General features: G+C 43.9%; 1 protein-coding gene across 1 annotated transcript; it reads right to left on the bottom strand.

Moving 5' to 3' along the window:
- Positions 1–7,014: 7,014 nt before the first annotated feature.
- LOC120108776 (GTP-binding nuclear protein Ran-A1-like) lies at positions 7,015–12,512 on the bottom strand. The gene is made up of 8 exons (XM_039122491.1): positions 12,357–12,512; positions 12,154–12,223; positions 11,941–11,997; positions 11,633–11,750; positions 8,372–8,461; positions 8,111–8,290; positions 7,937–8,014; positions 7,015–7,425 (listed from the first exon to the last, which is right to left on the bottom strand). The coding sequence occupies exons 1-8, from the start codon at positions 12,495–12,497 to the stop codon at positions 7,356–7,358; spliced, it is 804 nt and encodes a 267-aa protein (XP_038978419.1). The 5' UTR covers positions 12,498–12,512; the 3' UTR covers positions 7,015–7,355.
- Between the last annotated feature and the right edge of the window lie 6,849 nt (positions 12,513–19,361).

The following is a 19,361-nucleotide window of genomic DNA, read 5'->3' as shown; positions in this document are numbered from 1 at the left end:
CACCATACCGTCAAAAGCTTAGTGAAGATAAACTTGGCATATGTGGTTTCGCTTTCCATCATGGAGGCTTACATTTGCATGAGGCCACTCCAGCCTCAACCTCCGATTTTATTTACTTTTCTCGGCTCTTTCATCATCCAATTTGAGGTCTCTTGCTCTTCTTTTATGGTGCTTTCGTCTGCGAGAATCGTTGAGCTTCAGTTACCTTCTCTCTAAGATCTATCCTCATTTGCAGATGCCTTCACCGAAGCTCATCATTCTGGCATCTTTCGATTTCTAGTTTCCAAACTCAAGTTGGTGTCCATTTTACCACCTTGAGTTTGAGGGGGATGCTAGAATCCATTGATTGATTGATTATGCCAAATTTAGTCAGTTTTACCAAACTTCATCTTGATTGGTTTGTGATTGATTGTGCTAAACTTAGTCGGCCTTACAAAATTTCGTCAGCCTCCAATTATTATATAAAGATTGTTCCTATATACTGTAATTGATGGGTAGAAGTATAATTCTCTTCTCTCTTTTTCTTTTCAACAATTTTAATACTTCTAATGAATGGTTAGGAATTTGGAAAAGAAAAAGGAAGCGCCGTCGGGGATTTGCTTTGGGTTATCTGAAAAAGATGTTCTTTTCAAGTTGCAGGTCTTTTCAAGGACTATTGATTTGATCAGGTCTAATGGAGTCAAGCCAAACGGACAAAGTTCTAATGACGGCCAAGCGGTGGGCCCTTGTCTGCATTCTTTTAAAAAAGCGTTCCAAGTTTTGGGCCCATCCAGTCTTACTTCGAGAAATCTCAAGCCATGTTTCGAGTTTCAAACCAAGTTGTTCGGCAATTCTGGCTGAAGTTATAGTTATTATCCGTCCAAGTTCTTTGCATAAATGCACGCAAGCAATCCGAGTTATCCCTATATGATCTGAGTATCTGCTTGGCTGAACACCCTTCAATCTAATCTAATGTATCCAACTTTTTTTGTGGGAAATATTTTGTCCGACATTTTAAAAATTTCGGTTAGCCGGTTGAATATATTTTACAGTGGCAATGTGGTCAAATTGGCTCAAAAGTTGCAAGTACCTTGATTCCTATTCCTGCTCTCCCTCTCCTCTTCGCTTCCGACGATGGCAACTTTGATGCTCTAGTTGAAGGTCGACCCGCCTTGTTACTCTCGACATTTCTTACGTCGGATTCCATCGTTTGTTGCCGTCAAAGATAAGCTGCCTGAACTGGCTCATCAATCTCAGCATTACCTGTGACTGGCGTGACGGCGGGATCCTCCACATAGTTTGCTCCGGTCTTGCTCACGAATCTCGCGAGATGAGGCATTAGGTACTCGCTGCCATGAAGAAGAGGAACTCTTTAGGCATCTGCCTCCGCCATCCTCTGCTAGCGTAGCAACCTTCGTCACTGGGGGCAGCGAGCGCCTGCACCACCAACAGCAAGAACTTCTTGCCAACCTCAAACGTTCTTCGATCGGTCCAGCATCTGCGTCAGCCTAGTCGCGCTCTTCCCCTCCATTGATAGCCCATTTTGGTTTGATAGGATGGCCAGTAGCATCACGGTTGTCGAATATGAGGAGATCGATCGGGGCTAGTATGATGCCTTCCTCGGCAATGGTAGTCTGGACGTCTTCAATGGTGGGCAAGGGCTTGGATGAAGGAAGGGGATGCATCTCCCGACCGGTGGCTAGCAATCAGGATCAGGACACGGTTGTATGCAAAGACATCCTAGCCATTTGCGAGATCGATGGTGATGGCCTCCATCATGGTGGCATTTGCGAGATCGATGGTGATGGCCTCGATCATGGTGGCAACGTGCTCGTGGCCTCGTGGGGAGGTTGTCCTCGGCGACGAGTGGGGCGAAATTGGGGGATCATTGAAGGTACCGCTACTGGAAGATATGTAACCTCAAACTATGCCAGTTTACTGCATCCCACTCTCATCGTGATGCCAACAGAGCTGCTGGTTTCATAGCTAAACTAGCTCTTCAACTAGACTGCTTTTGGACCTCTCAGGACGTTATGCACTGGAACCTATATTCCATTGTGCAGGCGATGCTCAAGGTGCCATATATAGGACATCAAGACGACTGTGCTGGGATGGTTTTGGTTGCTTCTTCAGACCGCGATGGAACGGGCCTTTTAGTCCTGAAAACTGAACGGGGATCTTCAAACATATATCGTATGGGTATAGTAAGTCTTTCTTAGATGTTGTGTCTGTTGTATTAATATAAGTATTCTGTATTGTTTGTGTTCGGGGAGTGCTAAGTTACATTGTTTAGGAGTACCACTCACAGGTGGTTTGTAGCAGGTGCGAACTGGGGGGAAGACCTTATCCAATAAGAGGGAGGTTAGAAAGTTTCAGGACTTCATCACGAGCAATGGCCTGATTGACCTCGGATTTGACGGTCCGTGGTTCACTTGGTGCAACAATCAGCAGGGACAAGTCGGGGTCTAGGAGCGAATTGACAGTTTTCGCCATGACTGGATGGGTGCAGAGTTATCCAGACTACTGTGTGAGTCATCTACCTCGGATCGCCTCATACCACTGTCCGGTTCCAATGAGTACCTCATCCATCATTCCTTACCGTAGTCCATTCAGATTTGAGAAGCTATGGATGTCATATCCCCGCTCCTGGGAGATTGTTCGTGATGCGTGGTGGGTGCCGGTCGGGGGTAATACCATGTATAAAGTTTCTCGCAAGCTGGAGATAACTAAATGGCGGCTGCAGAGATGAAATAGGGAGGAGGTAGGCAACATCTTCAAGAGGGAAGAGGAGGCCGAAGAGGTTATCTCCAAGCTGCAGTACCAAGAGGTTCAGAGGGGGGCCTATCGGCGGCGGACCTGGAGGAGCTTAGATCCCATCTATCCACTCATGACTCACTCTAGGAGACGTTCTCGAGGTAGAAGTCTCGGATTCAGTGAATCAGGGAGAGGGACAACAACACCAGATTCTTTCATCAGTCAACCATCATCACAAGGCAGAGGAATAGAATCATGGGTATTAGAGGGCCGGATGGCAAGATGATTGAGGATTCGGATGTTATTAGAAGAGTGCTAGAGCAGTTCTTCAAGTCCAGGTGGACAGACCAGACGGGTAGGGGGAGCTCGCCTTCCATGCCGCCTCCTTCTGCCAGGGTTACAAAGGAGGAGAATGCTGCTCTAATCAGACCAGTCACTATCGAGGAGGTTCGAGAGGCTTTGTGGTCCCTAGGGGAGAATAGGGCCTCGGAGCCGGATGGATTCCCTTCGATATTCTTTAGGAGGTATTGGTCGATCATCTGGCAGGATGTAGTGGAGGTTATACAACAATTCTTTAGCTCACAGCCCTACCAGCAGATTGGAAGAGAACCTTTGTCACGTTGATTCCGAAAAGACAGGATGCCATGGAGCTGTGCCACTACCGGCAATCAGTTTGCGCACTATATTGTATAAGGCCACGACAAAGGTTTTTTGTTGCTAGGTTGCGGTGCATTCTACCTAGACTTATCAGTCCGGAGCAGGGGGCCTTCGTGGGAGGGAGAAGCATTACAGATAATATCCTTATTGCCCAGAAATTCTTATTCGACTTACGGAAAGCCCCGAGGTGGAAGAGCTTGATGAGCATCAAGCTAGACATAAAGAAAGCTTATGATAGGATGAGTTGGGAGTTCCTGCGGAGTTCGCTGGTGAGCTTTGGTTTCCATGAGCAGTGGATTGACTGGGTCATGGGTTGTGTGTGCGCTCCTTCCTTCGCTATTCTCGTGAATGGCTCACCCACTCAATTCTTCGAGTCTGTGGTTGGCCTCCGTCAGGGTTGCCCTTTGTCTCCTCTGCTCTTCATTCTGTGTTCAGATGCGTTATCAGGGCCCTTCGGCGTGCGGCGGAGACTCGGATCTCGGAGGCTTATAGACCAGTGGTGGAGTCAATGACGCAGAATGAAGGTGGGTGCTGCTGAATTTTTATAGAAGATTGCTGAAATTGGTTGAACCCAAAGATAATTTGAGTTAGGATGTGGTAATAAAGGATTCAAGGCCTACGTTTGAGGTCTAAAACCTAAGGGGATTTATGATGAATGACAGATTGAAACAATAACAATAAAAGTGCTGCGAGTTGAAAGTAATGGAGATAACTATGGGCTGAATATAAAAGTCTCACCTATACCCAAAATCCAAGAAGTTTTTCTAACATCTTACTAAGGAAGAAGAAGAACCTTTGGAGTCTCACCAAAGAAGAAGAAGAAGAAGAAGCCTCTCGCCTCTAGATCACAAACAATTTGCAAGCCAAAATATTCTACCTTTATTTTTCAATGTCTATCCTTTAAATAGATGGGGTGTTGGAACAAAATAGAAAATTAATCTTATGACAAAACTTAGATTAAGTCTCATGACTAAACTCGTAACTAAAGTAAGATTTTACCATGTCCAGGGACCAAGTAGGATTTAACTAAGTCAAAAGATCAAATATTTTTGCCCTTCCAACTTGATTTTGGTTGCAAGACCTTAAGCTCACAGCTGCTAATGATTTCCTTAATCATTCTCCTCTTCGAACAGTAGCTTTTTTTCAAGATTTCAGCTACCCTCATGGCTTCTTGCAAAGGAGCTGATTACTTCAATTTTAGCTCTTTCAAAAGCCAAGGTTTCAACCCATCAATAAAGTTCCCCAAAAAAGCTTCATCCGGCCAACCCGTCACCATAGTTTGAAGTTGATGGAATTCATCAATATAGGTTTGGACCTTCCCTTCTTTCTTCAATTTCGCCAATTGCCCGTGATGATTGACAACCGGCGATGGCCCCATTGTATCATGAACTCTTTGACAAAGGTCGTCCGCTCCAATCTTCTTCTCTCACTCTCATAAATGGATCTTAACCACCTCCACCATCGGCTAGCCCTTTCCTCCAAATGAAAGCTTGCTAAGGTGACTTTCTCATCTTGGGGTACTTCATACACATAGAAGAATTGCTCCGCTTTATCCAACCATGGATCTCCTCTACTAAATTTCGAAAAGTCTATTTTTGGTTTTCTTGACTTCCGATCTTAAGCTCTTGGACTCCCTTCTTCATTACTATATTCTCCTACATGTGGCCTTCTTCTTCTTCTCTCCTCATGACCTCTTTGGCCATCATGTCATGGGGCATGATAAAGCCTCTCTTCTGGCTCCGTAACTCTCTTCATAACATTCTTCTTGTCTCATACTCCCTCCAAACCTATCTACACAAGCACCATAGCCTTCGATCCTACTCCCTCTTCTCACATTTTCTCTCATATTTTTCCTCACATAATAACCCCTATGGTCGGGAGCCGACCCACTAACACATTCACTCTCTCTTTTTTCTCTAGCTTGGCCCTACCGTAAGGCATGCGAACAAGACCTCTCCCTCTGATTTTTTTCTCTTTCACCCTCACCCAATCTTCTTTCCAATCTCTCCAAACTAACATTTGTCACTCTTCTCATTTCAGCCATGGAGGTAAAGAGTTTTTCCAAGAGTTCGTTTACTTGGTTAGATTGACTTTTGAGGGTTTCAAGTCGTTGTTAATGGGAGTTAGAGTTTTCCTCGAATTCCATGATTAGATGGCTGCTGCGGATGATCGCAACACCCAGAATTTTCTGATCGAATTCAAGTTCTCCTTAATCAGCGCTTGATTCTAAGTTAGTTTTCTGATTCACTGTAGTTGAAAAATTAGCACAAGATACTACCAGTAGCCTCACTTTTGTGCCATCCCTATATGAACACGGCGAAGATCAAAAACTTCAATACAATCTACTCGAAAGAAGGCACAGATACACCTGCCCCTTTATAACTCAAGACTCTCTCAATTCAAAATTTTAGATCTCACAATCAACTCCAAATACTTAACAACTCATTCCCAAGCAATTGATAATGATACAGAATTTTAAAGATAACAATTCCACATGAAGGATATAGCATGTACTACTCTTTGATAAGATAGATTTAAGTAGTGTAAGTGTGGCATTACCTCCCGAGATCCTCCTCTTAAGACTCTCAATGAAAGCACCAAATTGATGGGGTGCGTCGGTCGACCATCTCCACACCACGTAGTCCCCTTGCCTTCTTTGCATCTGCCCTTGGAATGATAGCGCTGCCTCGATCGGGTGTAGGCAACGCCGAATAGATTTGATATTCGGCACACTTAAAATTTCTTTGTCCAAGATCGAGATTACTGATTGTAGCTTATCTCGATGTTTGCACAAGAAGGATGGTTCTCTTTCTTGAAATGCTGGAACTAATGGATTACTGGTTGCAGCTTATCCTTTGATTTATCCAAATTGAATGAACCCACATGAGATGCATAATGAGGAAAGCTTGCTAATTTGATTCAAAAAAAAAAAAAAAAAAAAAGACGAGAACAATCTAAGGAGGGATTAGCTTATCCTAACCTTAGCCCAAGCCCGAAAGCCAATTACAATAGGCGCTAGGCCTTCCAAACCTTTGCTGTCGACTCACATTCTAGGTGGATGAAAACAAGATTTTCAGGATATCCCCCTTAATCTTATCCCACACCTTATATAAGATTTTACATAAACACATGCTAAATTTTGAAACAATTCAAATTTAAATTTAAAATTGAAATTCAAAAAAAAAAGAGAGAGCAACGTTGGGCGTGATCAATAAGCGTCGCTGCTGTCGTATGGATTGCAGAATTCAAATTCAAAATTTGAATTCAAATTCAAAATTTGAATTCAAATAAAAGCCAGTTGATTGGATATAGAACAGTTACTCCTGAATTTAATTCGCCAAATTGGCCCGGCATAATCCTTAGCTTTAATTACTACAGTGTTTGATGGCTACAGAATTTGAATTCAAATTCGAATTTTAGACGACTGTTGGAGGCCGAATGCGAATGGGGCGAAAAACCGGACGCGGTCCATGGTTGGACTTGCGGAGGCTCTTAACACAATGAAGCAGAAGAGAGCTCACCTTAGTCATGCACCATCACACCCGGATGTCAAAATAAACCATATTTGAGGTTCTCCTTATGCCCCTACCTATACCAACAATTTATATGATCACCAACAACAAATTGAAACCAGATTTGCCGTAGATGGCAAACTTAACCATAAGCCTGACATCGCATATTCTCAGTACTGAATTTAATGCAAAAATCAGAAGGCACGGATCACTTGGAAACCAAACATTTCCAAGCTTAAACAGAAGTAACAAGACAAGCAAAAGAACATCCAAAATGCAGTCCTAGCAAATGCCAATGACAGACCCGTGACCTACCCAATCCAATCATCTAATAATACTCCACAAATAGGGACATCAAATGCAAAATCAACTGGCTTTTTTCCTAGATTAGAAAAAGAAACGATGCTGTAGTTTAGAAGCAAAGACATCCCGCCAACACTATCATCCCTCCACTTACTCAAATGCATCATCATCATCATCCGGAAGGGGTTGTGCTGCAGCAGCAGCTATCTCAGCCTCATACCTGAAAAATACAGAAGAGAATATTAAATGGATAGAATCGATACGAGTTACAAGAAAGACATCTTCCTGAAGGTGTGCCCGCACAATCATATACCCATCAAAAAGCCTTCCACATCATATTAGAGTTGCAGAATATAACACTTGGATTATATTAGCCCCCAAATAATATTATTTGTATTGGTGCATTGTAGTTTGGCCATGGTTATCAACAGAATACAGTAACAGCTTTTCAATTGGAAAAAAAAAAAAATGGTAGCTGTCCATCTAAAAATCAATGTTTGATGAGGATCTACATAAACTGCAGAGCTAAACAATGTCTGCAATCAATGTGTAGACCCCAACTTATATTAATGATCAACAAAACATTATTAGGGAAATGATAATGATTAAGACTAATCTATTAAAATAAGAAACATATGGTGAATTTTACTGTCACCAGTGCCCCTAACTTATCATTGTCAGCTTACGAAATAATATCCCATCTCACTAGTAGTCAGGTGTATTTCACTTACTGTTGCTGCGCAGCAATGTCAATCTGTACTTCAGGAGGAGCAAGAGCTGGTGATTCAACAAAGTGAAGATTTGGATCCCTGCAGGAAGGCAAGCATCGATACATAAGCACCTACGAGCATTCACATGTTTAATATAACAACGTTGAAAACAAGTAGCATAATAAAAGCTCTTACCCAGCAAGCTTTCTAGCCAAATAGAGGAATGGCTTTTCAAAATTGTAATTACTCTTAGCAGATATCTCATAGTACTGAAGATTCTTCTTCCTGTGGAAGGTAACCATCTTGGCTTTCACCTGCCTGTTCTTGACATCTACCTTGTTGCCACAAAGAACTATGGGAATGTTCTCACAGACCCTGAATGCAGCAAAAATTAGATATGCTTGAAAGAATCTATGCCAAACAAAATTTAGAGGATAAACTGATTGCAAAGCTCACCGACAGAGATCCCTATGCCATGTAGGAACATTCTTGTATGTAAGCCGTGCGGTGACATCAAACATGATAATTGCACATTGACCATGGATGCTGGAGAGGAAGGAAATTATTAAGCTTAAGTTTCAAAGCTAAGAGGCAACAAACGTAATTGATGACCACACCAATAAAAATAAACCAAACAACCTTGTTCCAACATTTAAAATAGCAAGAATCTCTAGTTTTTTTAAGAAGCAACGGAAATTTTACAAAAAAAAAGAAGGGGGGGGGGGGGGGGGGAAGAGAGGGGGAGGGGGAGGGGGGGGGGGGGGGGGTGAGAGTTGTAAATACAAAACTCTTAAAGACCTGAAGTAAACATAGACAAAAAATTAAAGGACTTTGTAAAACAAGCAGTCAGATGCACAGGGAAACAAGCATCAGTATATTACTTTGCAAACCAAAAATAAATGCCCATTACCAATAGGAACCCTCTTTTCTGATGTTTATATCAATGAACTAGAAATAAAATTAGGTGTATATTAAAATTAGGAAATTGAAAATCAACAGACTAAAACTAAGCATTTATTGATAACATGGAAAAAATTTTCAAAAAAACTATTAATAGGAAAACAATAATTTCTCGTATCAGCAATTCGTGGCTATTGCAAATAGATAATCGAGCAAATAATTTTGGACCTAAAACTAAAATTGACTTCGATGCCAAAAAGCACACAACAGATGAATCATTCCTCCATTTTATTTCCATTTTTTTCAAGGCATCACGTACATGCATGGTGGTGGTTTTGCCAAAATGATCCAACTGCATCTATTTTGTCTTTAAAAAGACGCATGTTGATGAAGTGGTGGCCTCTCAGATGATATTATTTGCAGATGACAGATAAAGAAGCATATAATATTGCCTCTCACAATGTAAAGAAAACCACATCATAAATTTCAAACATCACAAGACAAACTAGAAGCAATGCATCACACAATAAGCATTATTCAGCATAAGCACAGGTTTTCGACATTGGACTCTCAAATACCAGAAGCATGGATGCATAACACAGTCAATAATCTCTCAAAAATAAAATCATCTGCAAATTCCATACACAATAACAGAAATCTATTTTTTACTTTTTCTAAATTTCAGAAATGGAAAAGACATGCATGACATTATGAGCAACCAAATAGCAATGAAGCAATATGCAGATGACAGAGCACATAACTGATCTCATAAATCTGCATATATTTGGAATAATGTCTCTACCAAAAACATATTCATACAGCATAATCCACAATCAAGAGAGGGTGAGCCTTGGTGCAGCTGTAAATTGCTCCAGTGCAACCTAGAGGTCACGGGTTTGAAACACGGAAATAGTCTTTCCATATGTGGAGTGTGAAGTTGTGTACATCTAACCTTCTACAGACCCCACAATGGCGAGAGCCTTGTGCACTGGGTCACCCATAATCTACAATGAGGAGAGTGCACTACAAAATTGAAAAAGGAAGACATAAGCCTAGAATTATGGCTAAATTCAAAAGGGAAAAAATGAGAACATTATCTAATTATACACTACTCCATACAGAATGCGCATGTACAGTGACTTAAAACACACAATATGGAAGCGCAAAAATGCATGTCTGTAACATTATGAAGGATAAAACAAGAGGAATAGGAGTTTCGCAGATTGATGACCGTGACGGTGCGAAGAGGTGTTTGGATTTGTATCAAAGGACTACAACTAGATGACAAAGACCAGGAAGCTTTTACAAAAGAGGATTTTGAAGAGCTTAAAAGCAACACCGGAGATAGGCATCAAGAGGGGCATTGGCAAATCGGGATTCATAATTGAAACTCAAGAGAATCAGAGCATAGCTTTACTGTTCCTGATAATGGTTTATACTAGAGCCGAAACACTTCAAAGAACTTTGGAAGTCTTCATTGCTTTATTTGGATAATGTGCTCCAACGGAAAGTTCGGCTAAAAATTTTAATGCCACAATTTGATCTAAAAGATCTGTCCAGAAAAAGGGGTAAAATCTGTCTTGATCTTATACGTGGGTTATATTACATTATTTCATTAATATCATTATTTATCTATAAAAGTTTTTCTGCAGGGTACTTGCAGAGGTTCAATAAACATGAAAGATCAGTACTATGGTGATGTTAAAGCTTGTATTCATGAGGGCTGAGGCAAATTTCCCTCACCACAACAGCACAGTAAAAGCATTTAAATCTTACATCAAACATGTACTGCTATCATCCACAACATTATCATCAGCTGGGTCCACTGAACATAGCTCAATAGATGTAAAAGTAAATATTGCACTCAATCATCTAAATGAATGACAGTTTCAATGTGTAATCAATCATCTAAAGTTGAAAGAAAATGCTCAGCAAGAAGCCAAACAAAGTATTCTGTTATAAAATAAAGTGTTAGTTGGTAGTCCTGAAACATAACTTCCTTAGTTTCTCAGCAAACAATGCCTAGGGAAGGAAATATTTCAGAAAACTAATTTTCTGTTTAATATAGTATAACTCTATATATGACTAAACCAATAACACCTTATTATTAGTGTACTGAGAGGGGGCCTAGTAATGTAAACCGAAAACAGCATATGTATCAGGAAATTGGAAGTATCTAAGTAAAACTACTTGAGCTTGCAAATGCAAACATAAAAATCAAATAATCAAGCAAAGCAAAGCTTCATATCACCATATGATTCAAATTAATCTTTAACAGGACAATCACACAAGCACCATAACTAGACAAGAATATAGAACTTGAAAGAACAGAATTGGACAGCAACCCATTCAATTAAAAAGGAGCAAATAAACAACTTCTCATCGTGCTAATACTATCATGTCATGACAACATAATATCATAAAAAACACATGCCTCCTAATTCTAAAAGCAAACTTAAAATATCAACACAATCGCATAAAAATCAGTACAACAATAGATTATACATACACACATATATATTCATACATACACACACAGAGAGAGAGAGAGATATATATATAGAGAGAGAGAGAGAGAGAATCTCTCATCGTGCTAAAACTATCACGTCAGGACAATGAAATATCACAAGACACGTGCCTTGTAAGACGCAAACTTAAAATAACAACACGTTCGCATAAAAATCCGTATACCAATAGGTTATACATACACATACGGAAAGAGAGAGAATCAAAAAAACCAGGCACAGACCCCTATCCATGGATGCATCCAGGCAGACAAAATAAACAATTATAGAAAGGGTAAACCCAAGAACTCACTAGTATCCATCCCTAAGCCCACCAAACTTCTCCTGCCCTGCAGTATCCCAGCAGTAGAACCGGATTTTCCCACAGTTGGTGAAAAAATCCAGGGGATGGACTTCAACCCCAATAGTAGCTGGAGGAGAACAAAAAAGATTCTTTGAAATTAATATCGCAGCAAATCAAATCGGATGCAACATGAGCGAAACAAGCAAATCAAGAGGAACACAAAGAAAGACAAAAAAATAATAAGCGAGAAAGATCCAATAAAGAAAGACGAATAATTCAAAGCAAAAAAAAAAAAGACGAATAAGATGCCTACGTACGTTCATATTTCTTCTCAAACTCTCCGGTGAGGTGCCTCTTCACGAAGGTAGTCTTGCCTGTAGGAAAGAGATCAGAGAGCTCTTGAGAACCGATCCATTCTCTCCGATCCAAGAAAGGACGCGAAAATCACCAAGAAATAGAAAAGTAGAATGTCCAACAAGCTAAAACCCCCAAATCTACATAGAGAACGAAGGGGAGGATGGATCGATCACCTGTGCCACCATCGCCGACGATCACCAACTTGAAGCTCGGATAATCAACCGCCTGTTGGCCCGGAAGCGCCTGCAATCACCAAGAAAGGAAAGGGATCGGCAAAAACCCCAGAAAATCCAACAGAAAATACTAGCCCTCACCAAGAGAAGAGAACCCAAGATACGAGAGAAGGAGGAGGCAGAGTAGCGCGAGAGAAAAATACCATCTTGCTTCGATCGAGGAGCGTTTTCTCCCTTCTCTCCTTCCACCGGAGCTCGGAGACGGAGAGGGCTTTTGATTGGGATGGGGGGAAAGGGGGAGTTGGGGACTGGGGGTATATATGGTCACGGCTCTTGGCTTTCATTTGACGCGACCATTTGGGCCGTCCGATGTGATCGCGCTCTGCAGCAATGGTTTAACTAAGACCGTACACGTGGCAGGGCATCGATGCCGGTCACTACACTCGAGGAGTTTGACCGGAAACCCTACTCTCGCATTCGTGGCCGTGAAATTCTAGAGCGGCCCGAACTTTCTTAGACTTCAATGTTTTCTTTCTTTTTCTTTATTAAAACCTGACAAGAACCCACCGAACAGCTTGCGAAGACCGCTTCAAAATGGAAGGCTACCCACACCGCCAATCTGGCGTTCAATGGTGCAGATGGGACGGGAGAAAGGCGAAAAAAGAAAAAAAAAAGGGAAAAAGAATGAAGCAGTGGAATAATGATAAACTAATATTCTTTAGGTATTATGTTTTAAATGACATCGATATATATTTTAATATACTCTATAATTGCACTATAAATAGGAACAATCATGATTCATGTTTTATAAATAAATTGTAAAAAATATAATATAAGATTTCGTTCATTGTAAATAATAATTGATTCATTTTTTATTATTATTTTCTTAATTATTAATAAAAATTTTAAAATATCATACAATAAAGTTATCTTGGTTGTCCGTTATTGTCACTTTTAATAAAAAATAAAAAAATTATTTTTAAAAATATGTTTGATGGTCACTATTATTTTGGCAATAAAACTAAGAAAATATTCAATAGACACCGCCAGAAATGAAGGTGGCGAAGGGCTAAACACTTGAGGATGTGCTTAACCTCCGTGAAACTGGCAACCATTGCATAAAAGTAATTGGAGAAGGAATGGATTAGGGGCGAAGAGAGAGTGGAGGATGCGAGCAGTGAATGTTTCAGTGAAGATGTCGGAAAAATGGTAGGCGTCGACAACAAGAAGGCCGGTAATGGCAGAGGGAGAATGAAGTAAGAGGTCGGTAATGAAGATGCAAGAAGTAAGTAGATTGGTGATAAAGATGCATGAAGTAATGAAGGTGGGGCAAAAGAAATAGAGGGCGGTGTAGAGGTAGGATTGGAGGTCGTTGAGGACTTTGGAAGGAGTCGAGAAGGAAGTTGAATAGATGAAAAGTTGCAGGGATTTAAGATGCGAGTGGGTGTTGAGATGCACGAGGAAAAAAGTCTAAATTTTACATTCATTTTTTCTAGAAAAAATAGAAGTTATTTTTTTAAAAAATAAAAACGCAGCTGTTGGGGGGAAAAATAGACCACCCCACACGTACAATTAAAGCACCCAAATCTGACAACAAGCCTGAGCTCACCATACAGGCCGAGCTCATCATGCAGGCCGAGCTCAGAGAGCCGAGCCGAGCTCATCATGCAGGCCGAGCCGAGCTCATGCAAGCCGAGCTCATCCATGTTGCCGAGCACAGAAGGCCGAACCAGAAGGCTGCCGAGCACAGGAGGCTGCCGAGCTCAGAAGGCCGAGCATAGCAGGCCGAGCACAGAAGGCCGAGCACAGCAGGCCGAGACCAAAAGGCTGAGCTGACCTCAGAAGGCCGACCTCGTCGTCTATATGCTGCGGCCATCCCCTGCAGCAGCCTCACCGCACCATGCTTTACTTGCCGGCCACGCCACGACATATTAATCAGGAACCATACCCTGCTACGATTGTCAACGCCTCACCATTCTCAAGAATGTACTGCACTGCGCGCCACAAGCAAGCTCTGGCTACACGCCATCTCCTCCCATGATGGAAACGGGCCATCCACGGTAACCCATTAATTCGTCTAGTCACATCACAGGTAACCCTGCCACTCTCCCTATAAAAGGGGAGCTTCTCCCTCTAAAAAGGGGGCTGGAGGCTTCTTCCTCCCAAGGGAGGCTTCGGACTTGGAAATACAGTCCCTCTCTCTTCTCCAAAATTAAGCCCCCCTCTGACTTAGGCATCGGAGGGCCGGCGCCGGAAAGCCCGGCCACCGGCTTCTTGCAGGTTCCCCCGGAAGGAGCCGCACGCCGACGATCCACCGCCTGCCGTTCTCGCTCACAGGCCACCTCCCGGAGGACGCCGCCAGACGACGAACCACCGTCCGCCGATTCTCCCACCGGAGCTCCTCCTCCTCGGCCGACGGCCGCCCCCGGGTCCAAATTCCAGCAACAGTTGGCGCTAGAGGAAGGGCCCGAGTTGTGGCCATGAAACTAAGGAGCAGAGGAGTCTCTGATACCTCCCGGCATCATGCTCCAAGCCCCGGGCGCTCAGTCCAGAATCCACCACCAAGACCTCCGGCAGATCAAGCTCCACAAGTCCAACCCGAGCACTTCGACGCGCTAGTGCAGCAAGTCCAAGCGCTAGCCATTGCAGCCCAAAGCCTGCAACAAGTGGAGGCTCCTCCTGTGCCGCCTCCACGGGTTCATGTTAAGCAGAGGAAGAAACTTTCTCCCGAGCTATCTCGAATCAGGCATGGCTCCCGCTACAACGACGTACGTGGGGGCAACTAGTGAGAAGTAGTAGCGAAAGTCTCACATCAACGAGTTGGAGGGAAAGAGAAATAAAAGCTGAGGTCTGGAGAAGGAGAGTTATGTACTCCCTCCTCATGGGTGTAAGTCCTTACGACGGCGCTCGTGACGTTGCTCTCCTTCAGAGCGTCGCCATCACCGAAGCCCCGGCCGTGCACAGACGGCTGCCGAGCTCATGCAGGCCGAGCCGAGCTCAGAAGGCCGAGCTCGTCATCCACATGCTGCAGCCACGACCTGCAGCAGTCTCATCCAGGCCGAGCTCATGCAGGCCGAGCTCAGAAGGCCGAGACCAGAAGGCTGCTGAGCTCATAAGCCTGAGCTCAGAAGCCCGAGTGCAGAACACCCCTCCCAGAAAATCGAGCCAAAGAAGGCCAGTGCTGAGCCAATTCCTGAGGGACTTCGAAGCTCGAGAGCCATCAAAATATCTCCAAAAGGTACAGGATGCCACTTTGGCTTCAAATAATTTCAATATTTCATCTATTTTCAGGTCGGAGAATCCAAAAAACGACCTACGGGTATCCCTATCTCCAACGTCGCCCCGCTCCGAATAAGGGCGCACGATCGCCAACGAAATCCATCTCCTGTATGTATCTCCAATGATGCCCCGACTAAATTCGGGATGCCCCGACTAAGTTCGGGATGCCCCGAGTGTCGACAGTGCGTGCCCAGACCCCTCGACACTTCGGAAAGACGGGGTAGTACCTTCGCGGCCCTCCGTGGCGCTCAACACCAACAACGGGGTAGTACCTTCGCGGCCCCCCGTAGCGCCTCCTCGACTAAGGTCGAGATGCCCCGAGTGTCGACAGTGCGTGCCCAGACCCCTCGACACTTCGGGAAGACGGGGTAGTACCTTCGCGGCCCTCCGTGGCGCTCAACACTAACAACGGGGTAGTACCTTCGCGGCCCCCCGTAGCGCCTCCTCGACTAAGGTCGAGATGCCCCGAGTGTCGACAGTGCGTGCCCAGACCCCTCGACACTTCGGGAAGACGGGGTAGTACCTTCGCGGCCCTCCGTGGCGCTCAACACCAACAACGGGGTAGTACCTTCGCGGCCCCCCGTAGCGCCTCCTCGACTAAGGTCGAGATGCCCCGAGTGTCGACAGTGCGTGCCCAGACCCCTCGACACTTCGGGAAGACGGGGTAGTACCTTCGCGGCCCTCCGTGGCGCTCAACACCAACAACGGGGTAGTACCTTCGCGGCCCCCCGTAGCGCCTCCTCGACTAAGGTCGAGATGCCCCGAGTGTCGACAGTGCGTGCCCAGACCCCTCGACACTTCGGGAAGACGGGGTAGTACCTTCGCGGCCCTCCGTGGCGCTCAACACCAACAACGGGGTAGTACCTTCGCGGCCCCCCGTAGCGCCTCCTCGACTAAGGTCGAGATGCCCCGACGAGTCGACAGTGAGCCCGAGCTCCCTCGACCTCGGGATGACGGGGTAGTACCTTCGCGGCCCCCCGAAACGTTCGTGATTGACAACAAAGCACCCTCAAAATGTTCGTGGATAACAACAAAGCAACGCCCACACAGATCTCCAATGCTGGGAGAAGTGCGACGCGGAAGATCTGCCGCATCGTCTCGACGTTCTCGAGAGCTGAGTCGACCACAAGCCAAAGAAGGCTGCTGAGTCGACCTGAAGCACTTGACTCCAACTGCATGAGAGGTACACCCTACTTGGCATGCACATCTCCATATATATTTGGCTATGTCACAGGATGATCAACGACTGGACTACTTCCTTCGTCCGAGCCAAAAAGCAGCTCGAACCCGGAAGTCTGGGGGTAGTGTTGGGGGGAAAAATAGACCACCCCACACGTACAATTAAAGCACCCAAATCTGACAACAAGCCTGAGCTCACCATACAGGCCGAGCTCATCATGCAGGCCGAGCTCAGAGAGCCGAGCCGAGCTCATCATGCAGGCCGAGCCGAGCTCATGCAAGCCGAGCTCATCCATGTTGCCGAGCACAGAAGGCCGAACCAGAAGGCTGCCGAGCACAGGAGGCTGCCGAGCTCAGAAGGCCGAGCATAGCAGGCCGAGCACAGAAGGCCGAGCACAGCAGGCCGAGACCAAAAGGCTGAGCTGACCTCAGAAGGCCGACCTCGTCGTCTATATGCTGCGGCCATCCCCTGCAGCAGCCTCACCGCACCATGCTTTACTTGCCGGCCACGCCACGACATATTAATCAGGAACCATACCCTGCTACGATTGTCAACGCCTCACCATTCTCAAGAATGTACTGCACTGCGCGCCACAAGCAAGCTCTGGCTACACGCCATCTCCTCCCATGATGGAAACGGGCCATCCACGGTAACCCATTAATTCGTCTAGTCACATCACAGGTAACCCTGCCACTCTCCCTATAAAAGGGGAGCTTCTCCCTCTAAAAAGGGGGCTGGAGGCTTCTTCCTCCCAAGGGAGGCTTCGGACTTGGAAATACAGTCCCTCTCTCTTCTCCAAAATTAAGCCCCCCTCTGACTTAGGCATCGGAGGGCCGGCGCCGGAAAGCCCGGCCACCGGCTTCTTGCAGGTTCCCCCGGAAGGAGCCGCACGCCGACGATCCACCGCCTGCCGTTCTCGCTCACAGGCCACCTCCCGGAGGACGCCGCCAGACGACGAACCGCCGTCCGCCGATTCTCCCACCGGAGCTCCTCCTCCTCGGCCGACGGCCGCCCCCGGGTCCAAATTCCAGCAACAGCAGCAAACAAACAACTTTTTTTTACATCAAATTCTATATTTCTACTATAAAAAAAATAAACAGCTATATGAAAGAGATAAAGAATTACTCTTTTGCAAAAAAAAAAATCTAGGACTACTATTATTTTTAATTATTTTAAGCCATAAGGTTGTGAAAATATCCAAAATAACAATGCTAGAGTGAGGATTTTCTATAATTGGGTTGGGCATGGATTACTCGAGACTAGTGCAATTACCGATGGGTCATCCTAACTCTATGTAGCATCATCGTTTTTTATGTTTTTTTATCAAGTATTGTATTTCTCATTTTTTTTGTCACTTTCTTCTTCTTTTCTGGATACCAACTTAAAATTTTCTGTTTATATATATATATATATATATATTCTAAATTATTTTAAATCATTATAATTGATAGGTGAGATGGTTATTGGTCACCTAGTTAGGTATGGTTTCAAGATATTAAATAGGTTGGTTAGATGGAGTGTTTCACAGAGACCCAATACCCTTACCTGGAGAGGTTGAGGGTTGACACTTTGGTAGTAACATTCGTACCATATTCCTTGAAAAGATGCAATTTTTTTGACAAACATAAAGATATATAAATTATGAAGATACGGTATTTGAAGATATTATAATGATGATGGAAGATCGTTGAAGATCTTTGATAATTTGTTACCGCATTGGTAAGTAAGAGAGATTGGGCAATTTGATACCGTATTAAATTACGATCCACAAGCTTAGGTTCGTTGGCGGATAAGAGCATAAGTATATAAACACCACTCCCATCCCTTTCTTATCCAATGTGGGATTATACTATGCTCTCAACACCGCCTCTAACATGTAGAGTTCGACGGAACCTATAAAGAAGTAACAAGTGGAATAGTAACTAGGAGCATAGAAATATTCGAAGGACAAGAGAGATTCCAGGTCTAATACCATGATATAATATAATCCATGAGTACTTAGGCACCGCAACGATTCTTTTCCTATCCAACGTGGCATTATACTTTTACCTGATGTGACATTATATTTTTCTCAATAGCAACATGTGCAGCCTTTGATGCGGGTAAGCAAGGTTTAACCTTAGCTTCAAAGCAAAATAATGGAAGATTATAATTTATTAAGCAAGAATTAATTGTCATAAACAAGATATGATCGAAATTTAGAAGCCAGAAAGTAGGAAATTCATTTTAAAAACCAGAAAGCTAGAAAAACTAGATCTAAAAGCTAAGAAATATCTAGTAGCTTCTCTATCTTGCTAACAAAAGGCTTCTAAATGCCCATGAATTCATGAATTAATAACTAGAAGCGTCAGTTAGCCTCGCTGCTGTCTTCAAAATCCATTAGGGCTTGCGCAGAATTGCATCATACAAGGAAAAGAGGAGCAAGATAGCACACTAAAAAATAATTCTTTTTACCTTGCAAAAATGGGAGATATGTATAGATTTTGGGACCTCTGCAAAAATTAGAGCAACCAGATATCTTTACAATCCTTGAAAAACTTGAATGGAACTTCTGAAATATCTAAACTAGGACTTCTCGCTGAAAGAAGTTTTTATATGGAAATTTTTTTCCATTGGTGAACCAACAACCGTCGAAAGTGTTCAGATGGTTATTCCACTGTCGCATAATATCCATCGTAGCTTGTTCCACCATTGGATGCTTCTAGACAGGACTTCAGCTCGGACTCAATTCCTTGATCTTCAGAAAGTG

This window comes from Phoenix dactylifera, unplaced genomic scaffold, assembly GCF_009389715.1.
Source record: "Phoenix dactylifera cultivar Barhee BC4 unplaced genomic scaffold, palm_55x_up_171113_PBpolish2nd_filt_p 001546F, whole genome shotgun sequence".
NCBI classification, from domain to species: Eukaryota; Viridiplantae; Streptophyta; class Magnoliopsida; order Arecales; family Arecaceae; genus Phoenix; species Phoenix dactylifera.
Note: the sequence above shows the minus strand (reverse complement) of the source record. Positions and strands in the feature narration are given on the sequence as shown.